Source organism: Acinonyx jubatus, chromosome C1 (assembly GCF_027475565.1).
Source record: "Acinonyx jubatus isolate Ajub_Pintada_27869175 chromosome C1, VMU_Ajub_asm_v1.0, whole genome shotgun sequence".
NCBI lineage: Eukaryota > Metazoa > Chordata > Mammalia > Carnivora > Felidae > Acinonyx > Acinonyx jubatus.
This window is the reverse complement of record NC_069381.1, coordinates 129,384,566-129,404,967: the sequence shown is the minus strand read 5'-3', so window position 1 is coordinate 129,404,967 and position 20,402 is coordinate 129,384,566. Positions and strand designations below refer to the sequence as shown.

Genomic DNA, 20,402 nt, shown 5'->3' with positions numbered 1-20,402 from the left:
TCTAATAGCTAATACAAACTGTATCAAAAATAATTTAAAAAGCAAAATGGACATGATGAGAAAAGTATAAAGAATAACACAAGTACTTCAGAACATACTACACCTGTATAAATGTGTAATTAATCATAAAATGCACTCTGGTTGTTTTACCTGAGGTGAACCTGACTTATCTTCTATGCTGGGCTCTATTGAAACATGGGAACATTGACACCCACAGAGGTCATGTTATTGCCTAAATTCACAGATGAATTAGTGGACAAACCTTGAACGGAATCCTGGCTTCCTGTTTCTTACCTAGTGAGGATTCCATGAAAACAATTTCAGTCAAATAATTTCCTTTTTGTTATGTTTTCTTTTCCAACAGGAAGACCCACCTGCAGCTGTGCACTGGGGTTCACTGGACCAAACTGTGGGAAGACCGTCTGTGAGGATTTCTGTCAAAATGGAGGAGCCTGCAGTGTCACTGCCGGCAACCAGCCCTCCTGCCACTGCCAGCCTGAGCACACCGGAGACAGATGCCAGTACTGTAAGTGAGAGTGACTCCCACAACACAGTCTGATAGCATGCTTTCATGTTTACATTAAGTAACTTTCTTATCTCTATTTTCCCTCCCTCCTCTCAATTTCAACAACCCCCTATTTTTCAGGGTCACTCCCTCCATCACCCCAACTCTCAACAATTATTTACATTGTTTCTCATCCTTCTCATTTTCAAGATTCTGTTTCTTCCTTCCCTACCTTAGGCTCCATAAACCATCACTGTAATCGTCCCCTTGTATATACCCTCAATTTCCTTTTTCCTTCTTCCCCTTCTATTACACTTTCCTAGAAAATTGTAACCATGGTTAAATCCAGTTCTCCGTCTGTTCTGAACTGGTGTCCCACTGCTGGATGCAACGGAAGAAGAACATGTAATCATACAGACTGGTCTCACCTGAGATTTTATCACTAATTTCAAATGGGCACTTACTATGGCTTCTAGTATTTTGCTAATGTATCAACTCTCCTAGATGTCTATGTCAAATCTTCATCTTTCTCCTCAAACTTCCAATACCTGCTCCCCAAGTTTATCCTCAGTTCAGGAACTTAATATCTTTTTTAAAAAAATATTTATTTTTTCAGAGAGAAAGAGAACGTGCTTATGCCTGAGGGAGAGGGAGAGAGAATCTTAAGCAGACTCCATGCCCAGCCTGATGCAGGACTGGATCTCTGACTGTGAGATCATGACCTGAGCTGAAATCAAGAGTCAGACTGAAAGAGCCACCCAGGCACTCCAGGAATTTGCTTTCTATTTCATTGATCAAAATAGAATCTATCTAGAGAGAACTACCACAAGCTCACACCATCACATCCCTCAAACTACTTTATCTTATATCCATGTACTCTGTCTTATGAGTAGGAACCCCATGCTACGTCTAATGCTATGCTATCCACTCATACATTAAATCCCTTTTAGCTACTCATAGACACATCTCTTACAACTGTCCCCTTTTTATCAGTATATTCCTCTCTCCCTAGCTCTTCCTTGAACAACCTTGCCTTGTGCCCACATCTCATTCTACCCACAACTTTATTTCCCTGCTTATTTTTTTTTTACCCTCATTACTATCCAAAATAGAAGCTTTATTCTAACGAGTTGTTATATGCTACAGTTCCCTATTTTTCTTTTGACCTCACCTCTGTCAGGTTTTTATCTTCACTATTTTGCTGAAATATCTTTCATCAGACAAGTTAATTAATTTATTTTATTGTCATCCATGTTCTCATATCCAATGGCCAATTATCAATTCTTATCTTACCCCACATTCAGCAGTTAATCACTCCCTAGTTAAAAAATGGCCATTTCTTTACATTTGCCACTCTCTTGTTTCCACTCCCATTTTACTGGCTGCTTCCTTTCACCATCTTTGGCTGGTTCCTCCTCATCTCTCTGACCTTTAAACATTGGAGCAGCTGATGACTGTACTTATGCCTCCTTTTTTCCTCAAAAACACTCATTCCTTGAGCCTGTGACTCAAAGGAGCACTTTCATAAACAGTTTTAAAAATACACTTTCCCAAACATCACCTCCGAAGATTCTGAGTCTGTTAGGCTGCAATATTATTTAAAGTTTTCCACATGTGTCACATATGTGATCAAAATTGAGACCTACTACCTAGAGAATTTCAACTAATTGTATGATTTTTAATATCGTCCAGATACAAATGATTCCAAATGTATATCTCTGGCTAAACTTATCTCCTGAATTCCAGATTTTTATACCTAAGTATCTATTGGACACTTTGAGCTGGCTCTAAATTAACTTGATTTTCTTACTCAAACTTACTTCTATCACAGTTTTCCCTATGTCTCTAAAAGGAAACATGATTCAGGTGCAAAAATCTTGGATTCATTTTTTTTTTATTTAATCTAACCCACTATATTAACTTTTTAAAGATTTTATATTTATTTTAATTCCAGTATAGTTAATGTACCGTGTCATATTAGTTTCAGGTGTACAATATAGTAATTCAACAATCCCATCCATCACCCAGTGCTCATCACCATAAGTGTACTCCTTAATCATCTTAATCCATCATCTATTGTGGATTCATTCTTGATTGCTCTCTTTGTTTACACCTCAGTTTCTTTCTCACTTTTTTTTCCTGTAAGACATATCCAGAATTTGAACGCTTCTCACTAGCTCCATCCCCACTGCCTTCATCAAAACTACTGGCATTTCTTATCTGGATTATTACTAACTGATCTCCATGTTTTCTCTCTGTACCCTCTCTACCTATTCTCAAAAGAGTAGCCACAGCTGTATGTTGTATTCATAATAAAAAGAATGTTTTTTTATATCAATCACATTTACTGAGATCTTTCTAAATCCAGGCATTCTTGTAGTTACTTCTTTTTTGACATTAATTCTAATAACCCATTTAATCCCACTAATGAACTAGGTGTTGTCTTTATTCTCATTTTACAGAGGAGGCTACTGAGGAGGCACAAAGAGCCTCCTGAAGATGGCACAGTTAGTAAATGGGAGAGCCAGGAATCTCCCACAGGCAATCCAACCCTTAAAGTTACTCAACGTTCTGGCCCCAGACAGTTTGATATCCGTTCAAACCCTCACAGAGAGTAGCCTAGGTCTCTGGTCACGGTAGGAAGTACATGGAACAGCATTGAATCAAGCAATATGCACTGACTGAATTGAGAAGCAAAGACAACATTAAATATGTTCTCTCTGGTGTTACAGTGTGCGGGGGCACGTCTGCTGTAGCAAAGAGACAAATTTGGTTTCAAATTGGTGTTTCCTTTTCTAAGTATATTCTTTTCTTCCCTTTTTTTTAAGTTTATTTATTTATTTTGAGAGGTTGGGGAGGGGAGGGAAGCAAAGAGAGAGGGATAGAGAATCCCAAGCAGGCTCCTCACTGTCAGCATGGGCTGGAACTCATGAACCGTGAGATCATGACCTAAGCCAAAATCAAGAGTCAGATGTTTAACTGACTGAGCCATCCAGGTGCCCCTAAATGTATATTCTGCTCCTGTAGACTAGCCTCTTGACATATATAGATGCCACTACCCTCAGCCAATGTTCTTTTCACATTGCTTACCTAATTAATCTCTCAAATGATGTTTCACAGGCCAGCAGAGTTTATCTGGCAAAAACAGTCCAGTCATATGCAGGTATCCCCACTCACATATTGTTTAAGGTCTTCATCGCTCTCCCCTCCCTCTTGTTCCTCTCAACCTAGCAGAATATTTCAGCACAACTTCCACTTACTGACTCATGAGCTTTTTCTTTTCAGTTCCAATATTCTCACAACCCTGAAAGATTTCCAAGTGAACCAGGACATCGCCAACTATTATTCTGCATAATGCAAACCCTCATTACTATCCAGATTATTTTTGCAGCCTCTCCTTTACTCTAGTAAAGGAGAACTTATCATGCTTTCCACATGTCAGTTCCCCTGGCATTGTGACTTTCTCCTGGTATTCTCTTCCTCTGGAATGGACTTTCCTTGGATTCTTCCTCACCTTCATCTCTCCATGCAAAATTCTGTCTTTCTGTCCCCGTCCAGTTTAAAGGGCATTTCCTTTTTGAAGTTGTTCACATCTACCCTCAGTTTGAACGAATCCCTTTTTCTTCTGAATTTTCAAGTCACTGCTTCTTTACCTCTGTCTGTTTCTATTCACTTTTATCTGATATTATTGTTAATTGTGTGCATTCCTCCTATTTGTCTAAGATGACCTCTTTGAAATTACACCCAACAATGGCATTTGTCGAATAAATAAATAATCATAGATAAATAAATGAAAGCAGTTTGGAGACAAGTTAATAAAAGAACAATCAACTTAATGTACAAGAGCTACATTTAATCAGGGTACAACCATCTGGTATTTTTCTGTGCAGCTTTTCTCTGTTCCCAATTGGTCCATCATCATAGGATGTCGATCTTTTTCTTTAATTAAAAAAAATTTTAAGAAGCATTGCCATTTTTTATTCTCTTTGATCTAACTTAAAAAATTGCTATGTGGCCCTCGTTATAGCAATTTGGTTTCTTAAAAAGAATAAATTCCGTTAGCATATATTTTAATTGGCAACTTAATGGAATCACAGTCTGAAGTAGCCTGATGCATTATAAAAGGCTGCATTATCATTTTATTATCACTATTAGCAGTCATAGCACTTCCCACCTTTTACTGCAAAGCACTTATTAAAATTAACCAATTAATCCTTAGACAGAGGTTAAATAACTTGCTCAAGGTCCCAAAGTAGTAATATTGTAGTCAGAATTGGACCCCAGGAGTTGTTGATCAAGATGTCAACAAACATTCCTGCAGTATGGTGATGCTGTTCTTTGGCAGCAAAATAAGTCTGTGGACAGTGTCATTAAAATGATAAATCCAGCAGCTGACAAAAGCATAATAAATTGAGGATCTATTATATGTGAGTCGGCAAGGTTCAGTGGACCTGGTATTCTGTCAAAATTGTATCTTGCATATATACAAAATCTTCTCTCCAGAAATGAAGGAATGACAGAATGGTTCATTACAGTGCCTAATTAAAGGTCCATTAGTGGGAGGTAAAACATCAGTTCTTAGTTGTGCTGAGTAAAAACATTTCACAATTCTAATGGCAATATAAAATCCTGAGGTCTAAATGGAAATTAATTTTAACAGCAGCACTCCGGGAGGAGAGACAGAGATAAATAATGGCAAAGTAAAATTAAGTATTCTTTAAGTAAGTTGTTTAAGAACAAATACAGCTCCATTTTGTGCAGATCTGGAGCAAGGATTTCTAGGATAAATCAAAAAAAATTATAAGCATGGCATTTTGCATTTACATTTAAATCTAGATGTTAAATATGAGGTTATTAGTAATTAAATAGTGATAATATTAAGACAAAAGGGCCAATGAGGGCCAGCTCAAATCTGTGTCTAAGAGCTGGGTGTTAAAATCAAATAGCAATCTGTTTGTCCTCTCATTGATATTTTTAATCAGTAATATGCTTGGAGAACCATTATAATTTCAGTTACCGTTCAGTTTATTAGAAATACACCTGTAGGGGGCCCCTGGGTAGCTCAGTTGGTGAAGCATCTGATTCTTAACTCTTGTTGAGCCCCATGTAGGGCTCTGCACTGACAGAGTAGAGCCTGCTTAGGATTCTCATTCTCTCTCTCCCTTTCCCTCTTTCTCTGCCCCTCACCCACTGGTGGACTCACTCTCTCCCTCTCAAAATAAATAAATAAACTTAAAAAAAAAGAAAGCAATATACCTTTATGGTTTATTCCCATTGGTTCCAATAAATACAGACATTAAGTAATAGCTCAAGTTTATAAAATTAGGAATACTCAGACAGTAATCCAACCATTTCATCTATTGTAACTGGTTTTAGAACTGTAGTCTATCAAGTACCTTATAAAAGTTATAAAGCATAGATGTTGTCAACCACATGTGATGACATCATGGGATTATTTTTACCATTTGCTTTGCAGAGCAATTTTGTTTCACTAGTCAATTGGTCAGTGAATATGTTTGGTGTTCACCATGGGCCTGTCACTGTTAGGCATTGCAAAAAGAGCTGTGTCAGAGATACTCCTTGCCCTCAAAGGGTTTAGAAGCTAATGTGTGATTCCAAAAATGATATGACTTATGTTATAAGTCAGGTTAATGAAATACAGTGGCTAGCAGAATCCAGGAAAGAATACAGAATTCAGCCTGTAGGAAAGATTTCTAGAAGGAAGTGACATGTAAGCTGAGGCCAGAAGAAAGAAGAAGCTAACCAGATGAAGAGAAGCAGTGAGTGGAATAGAATTTACAAAAGCCCAGAGGGGAAAGACTTTTTCTATTTATCTTTTCTATTTCTATTTGATTTTCCTAGGGGAGGGTCACCAAGGGAAATAATAAATCATTGAAAACGTATAATGTATAGGTCACAGAGAAATGTGGTGCTATACATTATTTTATGTAATATATGAACATCTGATGTTTTACCAGATTCTCATACAACCCTGTGAAGGTAGTATTATTAGTCTAGTTTGACAATTGCCAAAAATGAGATTAAGCCATTCTCCCTAATCTGCTCCATTAAAGAACATAGGAGCCATAATTTGTACCCTTGTGGGTCTGCCTCCAAAAGTAGCTTCTTCTGTTGTATTTTCCTGTCACCTGATATCCTGACCATTCTGCTGCATCTTTTTAGGCTCATTATGAGAACATTCAAAGCTCATGTCACTCACGGGTTGCCAGTTTCTACTCCAATGAAAACAGGTGTTAATAAGAATTTTAATCTGGAGTTGATTAAACCAATGGCAAGCCCAAACAGAAGAGACCAAAGGATTTTAATAACGACCAGGAAAATAGAATAAAATGTTTTCAGTTGTCGCTGTTAGTATGAAGGACAATTAGAACTAAGCCTAGAACGCTAGGAAAGGATCATGAGAAACTAGCTATTTCTTAAGTATGAGAACTAGCTATTTCTTAAGTGTGCAAGTATTCACGATTCTTAGAGGATTCACAACTAGAGTGACAAAGTAATTTGGAGCTGGGGCTAAGGGTCCTCTGATTCTTTTTCTCTTGGTGAGAAGACAAGCACTGCCTTTATTCAGGCCTCTTGCCTGGATTTCTACAATGCATTCACTGCCCTATTCTTTCTTCCAACCCTGGAAACCCATTCGTTGTCTCTAAAATGTGCCCCTTTATGGGACACCTGGGTGGCTCAGTAGGTTAAGTGTCTGACTTCAACTCAGGTCGTATCTCCCAGTCCATGGGTTTGAACCCTGCATCGAGTTCTGTGCCTCCAGCTCAGAGCCTGGAACCTGCTTCAGATTCTCTCTGCCCTTCCCCCACTCACACTCTGTCTCCGTCTCTGTCTCTGTCTCTGTCTCTCTGTCTCTCAAAAATAAATAAACATTAAAAATAGTAAAAATAGAAAAAGTAAAATGTGCCCCTTTACACATGGGTTCCTCAGTGTCTCTAACCTCTCTAGTCCTCCTACTTTGTCTTCTTAACCTGCCTTTGCCCTAGGACACCCAGCACTTCTCTTTGACATTTTCACCCTGTGTTTATATCATCATTCATGTTCTTGACTCTCTACCCCCCTAGAATATGAAACAGGCCGTGATGTTATGCATACCTCATCAATCTTGGGGTTTAATTCAGTGCTTGGACTTAGGTATGTGAATAAATGTAAACAAAGTAGAAAGGGCTTATTTCCTGCTAGCCAGGCCCATTTTTTGTCTGTGCTCTGACAAGATTCCACTTAAAAAAGTTCTAGGCCACCTTTACTGAGCAGCTGATTAAGACATGAATTCCATAAGAAACTTTGTGCTTGTGTTTTCAGCTTGAAAAAAAAAAATAGTGTAAAAATAGAATTAAGTTTGAATTAATCGGTGTAAAGGAAAATAAATACATTTCTTTCTCATGTGACTATGATAGAAGAATAGTAAGCTAGGGTAGGGTAATGTAATAATTTTATTGTCTTACTCTGCATGGTTTAGAGGAAGTTGTCAGAATTAGAGAAATATTACTGAAGATAATTTTACCTAGTATAAAACTGGAATTATTCAAAAACAGATATTTACTATTACTGTTATGCCATCATTTGGAAATATAAAAATAATAAGAGGGAAAAGATTTAGGGATGATGTGCATATATAAAAAAGAATTTATTGGAAACTGAGGTAATTTTTTCCAAGCAGATATTATGTCATATGTGAGTCAAAGTACATGTTCTGATTATTAAAATTAATTTATTCAACAGATTATATTGAACACTTATGGGTATTATTTATTATTTGAGGCATTGGGGATTTATCAGTATAAAGGCTCTTTGAAGATACTTGCCCCATAATTTTTGGTGAATAAAAAAACCAGTGGCATATCTTTGTAGATTAAAAGCCAGACACAGCTGCACTTAAACTTCCATAGTCAAAAAGGATCACAGATCAGAAATGGACTTTATTTCATGTTCTTAAGAAGCATACCATTATTGTTTTATGCAATTGTTTCAAATTCCAATAACATGTTTGTAAAGTGAACTATGGATAAACTTTTATCTCTATGCCATGTAACTTAGACTTGGTATATTACTAATTATGTTTAATAATTTCAGTAACTATTATTTAAAAAAATCTTTTATTTAAGAATGCTTAATTGCTTTTTCTGGCAACATAGCAGTAACTTTTTCTATGCTGGGTTCATTTGATTTTGAGACAACTCTAATCTCACAATACTCTTAAAACAGTATTCTTCACCCAGTAATCAGGCCAAGTTTAGATAGTTTAATCTTCTACTTTTATGCTATATTAGAGCTACTGATAAGTATTTACCCTTCTTTTTCCAACTTAAGGAAGAATTTTATTACAAAATAATATGAAAGATAATGAAACGCAGCCTCAAAGCTGCTTATTGAAAGGTTGAAAATAACATGTCACACACACGTAATGGTTACTAAGTGTCTACAGAGGGATTTATATTGAATTAAACTGAACATGCCCAATTGGGAACCCTCAAAAAGGAAGAAAAGAAGGGAGGTAGGGAGGAAGGGAAGGGAGGAAAGGTTGGAGGGAGGCAAAGAAGGCAGGCAGGCAGGCTTTTTATGAACAGAAGCTGTCCGTGATTGTGATTCTGCTGTACCTGATGTTAGGTAAAATAAATGGATTCATAAATAATTATCTGCAAATAGAATTGTGTACTTGAAAATAATATATTACACAAATCATGCACAGATAGAGATACAGATTGAACAAAACATTTACTTGAGGCGTACCTCAAACCAAGCAAATTGTTTCTAGTTAAATGCATTTGCTAACAAAACATTTAAAACAATGAATTTAAATGTAGATTTAAGAGTAAATTTAAAACACATTATTTATAACAGATTTGGAATGTCAACTGACATATTTTGAAAAAAATGCTATGAGTCAGAAATCTTTAAATCCTTTAATAATTTGTATTTATTTTGAGAGACAGAGAGGCAGAGAGAGAGAGAGAAAGAGAGAGAGAGATAAAGAATGAGTGGGGGAAGGACAGAGAGAGAGGGGGAGTGAGAATCTCAAGCAGTTTCTGTGCTGTCAGCACAGAACCCAGTGTGGGATTCGATCTCATGAACCATGAGATCATGGATTGAGCCAAAATCAAGAGTCAGACGTATAACCAACTGAGCCACCCAGTCACCCCAGGAATCTTTAAATACTCTAAAAGAAGAAAACAAAATAAGATTCCTATCTATAGTTAACATGATAATCATGGTTTTTACTATTAAAGATTTCATCACTATAAGCTGGTATTGTGATTACTCAGTTTAATGCAAAAATAGACCTCTTTTGGTAGTAAATACTAGGCTAGAAAAAATTTGTATTCATCTTAATTATTGATAAAAATGGCAAAAAACTAGTGTGCCATCATTGGTTCTCAAGGTGAAAAATAAAAGTCCCCAAATCTTATAGTTTTGGGGGTTTTGTTTGTTTTTTTACTTGACAGATTTTTTATTTACTTTTGTTTTTTTTATTTTTTAACATGAAATTTATTGTCAAATTGGTTTCCATACAACACCCAGTGCTCATCCCAAAAGGTGCCCTCCTCAATACGCATCACCCCCCCCCCACCCCCCATCAACCCTCAGTTTGTTCTCAGTTTTTAAGAGTCTCTTATGCTTTGGCTCTCTTCCTCTCTAACCTCTTTTTTTTTTTTTCTTTCCCTCCCCCATAGACTTCTGTTAAGTTTCTCATGATCCACCTAAGAGTGAAAACATATGGTATCTGTCTTTCTCTGTATGACTTATTTCACTTAGCATCACACTCTCCAGTTCCATCCACGTTGCTACAAAGGGCCATATTTCATTCTTTCTCATTGCCATGTAGTATTCCATTCTGTATATAAACCACAATTTCTTTATCCATTCGTCAGTTGATGGACATTGAGGCTCTTTCCATAATTTGCCTATTGTTGAGAGTGCTGCTTTAAACATTGGGGTACAAGTGCCCCTATGCATCAACACCCCTATATCCCTTGGGTCAATTCCTAGCAGTGCTATTGCTGGGTCATAGGGTAGGTCTATTTTTAATTTTTTGAGGAATCTCCACACCGTTTTCCAGAGTGGCTGCACCAGTTTGCATTGCCACCAATAGTGCAAGAGGGTTCCTGTTTCTCCACATCCTCTCCAGCATCTATAATCTCCTGATTTGTTCATTTTAGCCACTCTGACGGAAGTGAGGTGATATCTGAGTGTGTTTTTGATTTGTATTTCCCTGATGAGGAGCGACATTGAGCATCTTTTCATGTGCCTGTTGGCCATCCTGATGTCTTCTTTAGAGAAGTGGCTATTCATGTTGTCTGCCCATTTCTTCACTGGATTATTTGTTTTTCGGGCGTGGAGTTTGGTGAGCTCTTTATAGATTTTGGATACTAGCCCTTTGTCTGATATGTCATTTGCAAATATCTTTTCCCATTCTGTTGGTTGCCTGTTAGTTTTGATTGTTTCCTTTGCAGTGCAGAAGTTTTTATTTTCATGAGGTCCCAATAGTTCATTTTAGCTTTTAATTCCCTTGCCCTTGGAGATGTGTCAAGTAAGAAATTGCTGCGGCTGAGGTCAGAGAGGTTTTTTCCTGATTTCTCCTCTAAGGTTTTGATGGTTTCCTGTCTCACATTCAGGTCCTTTATCCTTTTGAGTTTGTTTTTGTGAATGGTGTAAGAAAGTGGTCTAGTTTCATCCTTCTGCATGTTGCCGTCCAGTTCTCCCAGCACCATTTGTTAAAGAGACTGTCTTTTTTCCATTGGATATTCTTTCCTGCTTTGTCAAAGATTAGTTGGCCATACTTTTGTGGGTCTAGTTCTGGTATTTCTATTCTATTCCATTAGTCTATGTGTCTGTTTTTGTGCCGATACCATGCTGTCTTGATGATGACAGCTTTGTAGTAGTGGCTAACGTCTGGGATTGTGATGCCTCCTGCTTTGGTCTTCTTCTTCAAAATTACTTTGGCGATTCGGGGCCTTTTATGGTTCCATACAAATTTTACAATTGCTTGTTCTAGCTTCAAGAAGAATGCTGGTGCAATTTGATTGGGATTGCATTGAATCTGTAGATAGCTTTGGGTAGTATTGACATTTTAACAATATTTATTCCTCCATTCCATGAGCATGGAATGTTTTTCCATTTCTTTATGTCTTCTTCAATTTTCTTCATAAGCTTTCTATAGTTTTCAGCATACAGATCTTTTATATCTTTGGCTAGATTTATCCCTAGGTATTTTATGCTTCTTGGGGCAATTAAGAATGGGACCAGTTTCTTTATTTGTCTTTCTCTTGCTTCATTATTAGTGTATAAGAATGCAACTGATTTTTGTACATTGATTTTGTGTCCTGTGACTTTGCTGAATTAATGTATCAGTTCTAGCAGACTTTTGGTGGAGTCTATCGGATTTTCCATGTATAATATCATGTCATCTGCAAAAAGCGAAAGCTTGACTTTATCTTTGCCAATTTTGATGCCTTTGATTTCCTTTTGTTGTCTGATTGCTGATGCTAGAACTTCCAACACTATGTTAAACAACAGTGGTGAGACTGGACATCCCTGTTGTGTTCCTGATCTCAGGGAGAAAGCCCTCAGTTTTTCCCCATTGAGGATGATATTAGCTGTGGGCTTTTCATAAATGGCTTTTATGATGTTTAAGTATGTTCCTTCTATCCCGACGTTCTCGAGGGTTTTTATTAACAAAGGATGCTGAATTTTGTCAAATGCTTTTTCTGCATCGATTGACAGGATCATATGGTTCTTATCTTTTCTTTTATTAATGTGATGTATCACATTGATTGATTTACGAATGTTGAATGAGCCCTGCATCCCAGGAATGAATCCCACTTGATCATGGTGAATCATTCTTTTTCTATGCTGTTGAATTCGATTTGGTAGTATCTTATTGAGAATTTTTGCATCCATATTCATCAGGGATATTGGCCTTTAATTCTCTTTTTTTTCTGGATGTCTGTCTGGTTTAGGAATCAAAGTAATGCTGGCTTCCTAGAATGAGTCTGTAAGTTTTCCATCCCTTTCTATTTTTTGGCAAAGCTTGATAAGGATAGGTATTATTTCTGTTTTACATGCCTGGTAGAATTCCCCTGGGAAGCCATCTGGTTCTGGACTCTTATTTGTTGGGAGATTTTTTGTAACTGATTCAGTTTCTTCACTGGTTATAGGTCTGTTCAAACTTTCTATTTCTCCCTGTTTGAGTTTTGGGAGTGTGTGAGTGTTTAGGAATTTGTCCATTTCTTCCAGGTTGTCCAGTTTGTTGGCATATGATTTTTCACAGTATTCCCTGATAATAGCTTGTATTTCTGAGGGATTGGTTGTAATAATTCCATTTTCATTCATGATTTTATCTATCTGGGTCCTCTCCCTTTTCTTTTTGAGAAGCCTGGCTAGAGGTTTATCAATTTTGTTTATTTTTTCAAAAAACCAACTCTTGGTTTCGTTGATCTGCTCTACAGTTTTTTTTTAGATTCTATATTGTTTATTTCTACTCTGATCTTTATTATTTCTCTTCTTCTGCTGGGTTAGGCTGTCTTTGCTGTTCTGCTTCTATTTCCTTTAGGTATGCTATTAGATTTTGTATTGGGGATTTTTCTTGTTTCTTGAGATAGGCCTTGACTATGTATTTTCCTCTCAGGACTGCCTTCGCTGCATCCCAAAGCATTTGGATTGTTGTATTTTCATTTTCATTTGTTTCCATATATTTTTTTAATTTCTTCTCTAGTTGCCTGGTTGACCCATTCATTCTTTAGTAGGGTGTTCTTTAACCTCCATGCTTTTGGAGGTTTTCCAGACTTTTTCCTGTGGTTGATTTCAAGCTTCATAGCATTGTGGTCTGAAAGTATGCATGGTATGATCTCAATTCTTGTATACTTATGAAGGGCTGTTTTGTGACCCAGTATATGATCTATCTTGGAGAATGTTCCATGTGCACTCGAGAAGAAAGTATATTCTGTTGCTTTGGGATGCAGAGTTCTAAATATATCTGTCAAGTCCATCTGATCCAATGTATCATTCATGGCCCTTGTTTCTTTATTGATCCTGTGTCTGGATGACCTCCTTTGTTGTAAGTGAAGTATTAAAGTCTCCTGCAATTACCACATTCTTATCAATAAGGTTGCTTATGTTGGTGATTGTTTTATATATTTGAGGGCTCCTGTATTTGACGCATAGACATTTGTAATTGTTAGCTCTTCCTGATGGATAGACCCTGTAATTATTATATAATGCCGTTCTTCATCTCTTGTTACAACCTTTAATTTAAATCTAGTTTGTCTGATATAAGCATGGCTACTCCAGCTTTCTTTTGACTTCCAGTAGCATGATAGATAGTTCTCCATCTTTCAATATGAAGGTGTCCTCAGGTCTAAAATTAGTCTCTTGTAGACAGCAAATAGATGGGTCTTGTTGTTTTATCCATTCCGATACCCTGTGTCTTTTGGTTGGAGCATTTCATCCATTTACATTCAGTGTTATTATTGAAAGATATGGGTTTGGAGTCATTGTGATGTCTGTAGGTTTCATGCTTGTAGCAATGTCTCTGGTACCTTGTCTTACAGGATCCCCCTTAGGATCTCTTGTAGGGCTGGTTTAGTGGTGAGGAATTCCTTCAGTTTTTGTTTGTTTGGGAAGACCTTTATCTCTCCTTCTATTCTAAATGATAGACTTGCTGGATAAAGGGTTCTCGGCTGCATGTTTTTTCTGTTTATCACATTGAAGATTTCCTGCCATTCCTTTCTGGCTGCCAGGTTTCAGTAGATAAACCCATCACTAGTCTTATCAGTCTCCCTTCATATGTTAGAGCATGTTTATCCCTAGCTGCTTTCAGAATTTTCTCTTTATCCTTTATCCTTTATCTCTTTATCAATTCAAGTTATGTCTGAAGGGAGTTCTATGTGCCTCTTGGATTTCAATGCCTTTTTCCCTCCCCAGATCAGGGAAGTTCTCAGCTATGATTTCTTCAAGTACACCTTCAGCACCTTTCCCTCTCTGTTCCTCCTCTGGAATCCCAATTATGCATATGTTACTGCATTTAATTCTGTCACTTAGTTCTCTAATTCTCCCCTCATCCTCTTGGATTTTTTTATCTCTCTTTTTCTCAGCTTCCTCTTTTTCCATAATTTTATCTTCTATTTCACCTCTTCTCTCTTCTGCCTCTTCAATCCAAGCTGTGGTCGCCTCCATGTTATTTTGCACCTCATTTATAGCATTTTTTTAGCTCCTCCTGACTGTTTCTTAGTCCCTTGATCTCTGTAGCAATAGATTCTCTGCTGTCCTCTATACTTTTTTCAAGCCCAGCGATTAATTTTATGACTATTATTTTAAATTCATTTTGTTATATTGCTTAAATTGTTTTTCATCAGTTGGTTAGCTGTCGCTACTTCCTGGAGTTTCTTCTGCGGAGAATTCTTCTGTTTCATCATTTTGGATAGTCCCTGGAGTGGCACAGAACTGCAGGGCTCTTCCCCTGTGCTGTCTGGAGTAACTTGTGTTGGTGGGCGGGGCCACAGTCAGACCTGATGTCTGCCCCCATCCCACCGCTGGGGCCACAATCAGACTGGTGTGTACCTTACCTTCCCCTCTCCCAGGGGCAGGACTCACTGTGGAGTGGTATGGGCCCTGTCTGGGCTACTGGCACACTGCCAGGCTTGTGGTGCTGCTTCTGTGGGATCTGGCGTATGAGCTGGGGTGGATCTGCAAGGTGCACAGGGGCGGGAAGGGCAGGCTCAGCTAGCTTTGCCTTCAGTGGTCCACTTCTGGGGGGCCCTGCGGCTCCATCACTAGGAGGGATGCAGACCCATCAGAGGGATGTATCCGCAGAAGTACAGTGTTAGGTGTTTGCGCAGTGCAAGCAAGTTCCCTCACGGGAACTGGTCCCATTTGGGATTTTGGCTGGGGAATGGGTGAGAGAGATGGCACTGGCCAGGGCCTTTGTTCCCCGCCAAGCTGAGCTCTGTCTTCTGGGGCCCAATGACTCTCCCTCTATCCCTCCCGCTCTCGGAGCAGAGCTGTTGACTTACAACATTCCACATGTTAAGTCCTGCTGGCTGTCAGAACACACTCCGTCCAGCCCCTCTGCTTTTCCAAGTCAGACTCGGGGGCTCTGCCTTGGTGGGCGGGCTGCCCCTCCACCGCCCGGCTCCCTCCCACCAGTCCATGTAGCACACACTGCCTCTTCGCCCTTCCTACCCTCATCCGTGGGCTTCTCGTCTATGCTTGGCTCCGGAGAGTCGTTCTGCTAGTCTTCTGGTGGTTTTCTGGGTTATTTAGGCAGATGTGGGTGGAATCTAAGTGGTCAGCAGGATGCGGTGAGCCCAGTGTCTCCTACGCTGCCATCTTCCCATAAGCTCTTTTAGAATATAGCCAAACTCATAGCTTTTGAGTCCCAGAGTGCAAAAGGCCAGAGAAAGATGGGTGGATTTGTAATTTACCTTAGGATTATGTAACCCATCAGATAAAGAAGAGACTTCTGTTTTAATCAAAACAGTGCATTAATAATAGTGTTTATTTGTTCAGCATTATTCTCATGAATGAAAAATATAATTACAAGTTTGATTTCAATAAATAAATATGTTTTAAAATCCATAATTTTCCAACAGATGAAGTAACAATAAAGAACAAAAGTTAAATAAAAGGAGATTTTTCAGTATATAAATGATAATTATATGAAAATTAACTATTAGGAGGAAAAAAAACACATTTATTGAGGGTTGCCACCAGAGAATCAGATACATCTTAAGTATAAGACACTTTGAGAAATAGATTGATTTGACTTGATTCAGAATAGTACTAGAAGATTAATTCAAAAGTCAAGTAACTGAATTTGAATTTTTAGATTTACATTATCACTTGTATATCCATGACTAAATCCTTGGTAACAATATGATTTAATTCACAGTTTGATGAAATAACTTGTACTTTATTAGTTTTTAGAAATGAGAAAAATCTATATTGTAATAATCTGAGAGCAAGCTTTTCTTAAAAACCAATTTATATAAATAATCAACATAGTGGCAGAAATGAACAAATTGGTATGGTGTGACCATGTAATGAATGACACCTTATTTAACTAACTACTAAATTATTGTCTGAGTCCAAGAACTCATGACACTTCCATGGTACCTTCCAGACCACAAATAAGTAAGCTAGAATTTTTCAACTCCAGATTTCCTGTTACTTACTTCTTAGTGTAGATACTTCTTAGTATAGGCTTCTGATTCTTTTAATAGTGTCTTGCCCAAATAAAACAAATACATAAAATATAATTTAATTTCAGTAGGTTTCTGGATCTTCACTGAAAATACTCTCTAAGTTCTCTTTTCTGGAATCTGTCAAGCTGTAATCCTGATGTGAGGAAGAAATTTTTAGAGGTGATAATAGGGAATTAAAAAAATTTTTTTTCAGACCATTTAAAAGTATATAAAGTAGAAATCTGTAGAGTTACAAATAGTATTCTACAACTTTGGATTTCAGATTATTTTCATTATCATAGTTGACACTCACATGGTTTATAAAATAAATAATGATAATAATTAAAACTATCTGCTTCTCAAAGTTGGAAGTTTCAAGTGAGGTAAAGTCCTCTGCAAATTTTAAAATCAAATGCCTTTTTAAAAATTTTAATTTTTTAAAATTGATTTATTTAGAGAGAGAAAGTGAGAGCATGAAGGAGACACAAAGAGAAAAAGAGAGATTCCTAAGGAGTCTCTATGCTGTCAGCCCAGAGCCCAATTCAGGGCTCAAACCCACCAACTGTGAGATTGTGATCTGAACTGAAACCAAGAGTTGGATGTTTAACCAACTGAACCACCTAGGCACCTATAAAATTTTCACTTTAATAGATATTCTGAGTGCCTATCATTTATAATATGTAATTAAAATATGTTATAATATGTGTTTAAAGGTTATATATATTTAGGTAATATATAATTTGGGTAATAAAAAATAGATGTATTCCAAATGGCCCACATGAGCAGGCCTCTATATAAAAAAGATTTATTAATTTTATGGCCTACATGAATATGGTTTCAGATGTTTTTTTTTAAATAATTTCTGAAATGATCCTAAGTGCAGAATGGAATTATATATTCCATGAAAGTAAGTAGATCAGACCACTGAAGAAAATAATTTCTTGCATAGGTATACTTCCAAACTCAGATTAGTTTCTGACTACAAAGTGAAACCTACTGGAAGCTGAAAAGTTTAGTCTAATTCTACAGAATGTCCCCTTTCAGAGAAGTTGGCAGGTCACATCCTTCTTTCACATGGCAGCCTAGAGTGTCTAGTAATTGCTTCTTTGATGTAGCAGCTGAGTGTTTCATGCAAGGACCAAATTTCCAGGGGCCCTTTAACTGGGACTTGATGACGTCTGTCTTTGCCATCTGATTCTCCTCTTTCATCTGTCACCTATTTATAACTGCATTTGGGGTTTTAAAACTAAAAAAAAAAAAAAAACAAAAGTCAGCAGTATGCCTCTTGTTCTCTGTCTTCTGAAGTGCCCTGCTTTCCAATGATCATTCAGTTTGTAATTCAACAAATATTAATAGAGCATCTAATATATGCCAGCCACTGAAGCTTAGGATTTAGTCATGAATAAACTGAAAACTGCATTCATGGTGTACTGTAGTATTTATAAATAATGCACAAACATGTTTGATGTCAGGTGGTGATAAATGCATGGCAAATTAAGAACCTAAATAGTGTCCCAATGGAGAGAAAAGTCAGGGGGCTACAGAAAGAAAACACATTTGTTCCTGAATCAAAAGTTTCTTGCTACAGTACCTTTTACTACACTGTGTGCATAAAAGAGTAATGATTTTATCTCATCTTTATCTTAAGGATGTTGTGGAAGAACAATACTTTGTAAACAAAAAGGATCTTGGATTAAATTATGTTACTAACTAATCACAGCAATTCAATGCATACTTCTAATCATGTTAAAGGTTAAATGCTACTAATAATGAAATTAAAGTGATTTTCTATAACCTTGGAATTATTACGGGTCTCAGTAGAGAGCTGATTATTTTATATCAATAGTAGGAAACTTGCACATTTGACCAGCAAAAATCTTTTACAGTGTGCTACATATTAGTCTCCCAAGTGACCTTTTCTTTTTTTTTTTTTTTTAATTTTTTTTTCAACGTTTATTTATTTTTGGGACAGGGAGAGACAAAGCATGAACGGGGGAGGGGCAGAGAGAGAGGGAGACACAGAATCGGAAACAGGCTCCAGGCTCTGAGCCATCAGCCCAAAGCCTGACGCGGGGCTCGAACTCACGGACGCAGGGCTCGAGCTCACGGACGCGGGGCTCGAACTCACGGACCGCGAGATCGTGACCTGGCTGAAGTCGGACGCTTTACCAACTGCGCCACCCAGGCGCCCCCAAGTGACCTTTATCAAAGTGACTTTCTCAGTGTTTTAGTGAACTCTGATTAATTAGTAATCACTTCTATATAATCCATTATTTTTCTTCCTGCTATCACACTAGTGTAGAAACCTTTCTCTATCTATATTAATATCAATATATTGATAGAGAGAAGTACATATATATTATGTATTTTGCAAAATAACATATAGAAGAAAAACTAGAAAGGAGGTCACATTTAAGTATATCAGAAATCCTTACTTTGACATTTACATGTGAAGTGAGTAGCTTGGAAGAAGGAAGAAAATAAGGATGGAAGAATGAAAGAGAGAAGGGAGAGATGTATGCACGAAGGAACTACATAAGTTTTTCTAGGGTGACCTCATTTTATCCCAGGATAATGATCCAGGACATTCCCTCAGGCTACAGCATGGGGAGGATAATTTTGTTCATGGTACTACCATCTGAGAAGATCTTTTCCATGATTACCTCCTGTCCAGCATTCTTCACCTCCATGAGACCCTTTCCAGTTTTCTAAAAATGAGTTATTACTTTGTGTTCTGAATTTTCTTTTTAAAAAATATTTCCATGTGCTGATTAGCGAAATATTTTATTGTTCTTGATTTTTTTTCTGAAACATGTTAGCCCTGAGTGTTCTATCAAAGCATGAGAATTCTGAGGGCATAAGCAATATTAACCCAATAGATACTATTGACATGGTAGATGTTGATAAATTTTAACAGGTTGAAATTACTTACACCTTACTTAATACATATTCCATGCCTTAATGAAGAAATCAGGGACTGAATGTGGTAAATGGCTTATTTATGGTCAAAGATGTCCCACCTTATAGGAGCATGCTTCATTCTCATTGTTTTTTAAGCCATCTTCTGCTTATTCACTTATTTGGTTTTTGTTAGCCTCATCTTATAAAATCACATGTAGCTGTCATCTGCAAGTCAGCTTGCTTTCAAGTCTCAAATGACTCTACCACTTTATAAATAGTTACTTGCTAAACCTTTTATAGCTGGATTCTTTTAAAAATAGAAGAACACTCAACCCAGAAATAATTACTTGCTAAAACCTTTTATGGCTGGATTGCTTTAAAAAGAGAGGAACACTCAACCCAGAACATGATTTATAAACAAAAGTTATAAAGGCTTCTCTGATATTTAAAAAAATATTGCCATAATAGTTTTAGGAGTTAATTTTTGACTATTACTAAAATGATTGATGCTATCATTGTTAATACACATTTTGAAACAGCAATCTGTCAAAGATTTATTGGTGCTACTTTCAAAATCTCGCCCCACATGTCTCGCTTAAATCAACAGTTTGATAACTTGGCTTTCTGAATTTTACATTTTCCTTTTACCTGGATACTCAGAGATGGCAGTGTTTGCTCAGAATGGATTTTATTCTTTTAAATTTTTCAGTGTTCTCTATAGAAATATTTGGGATCTATTTCTATTTTTAGTAATAAATTAGAAAATGCTAATTTTCTTAGACACGCTTTCCTGATGA

The 20,402-nt window shown here is 37.1% G+C and overlaps 1 protein-coding gene across 3 annotated transcripts in view; it reads left to right on the top strand.

The window, feature by feature from the left end:
* Positions 1-20,402, top strand: part of LRP1B (LDL receptor related protein 1B) — a 1,862,224-nt gene that overhangs the window by 1,790,289 nt on the left and 51,533 nt on the right. For all 3 annotated transcript variants that reach the window (XM_053214983.1, XM_053214982.1, XM_053214984.1), the window contains exon 84: positions 365-526. In XM_053214983.1, coding sequence (XP_053070958.1) covers positions 365-526 — 162 coding nt within the window. The remainder of the gene's footprint in view (positions 1-364; positions 527-20,402) is intronic.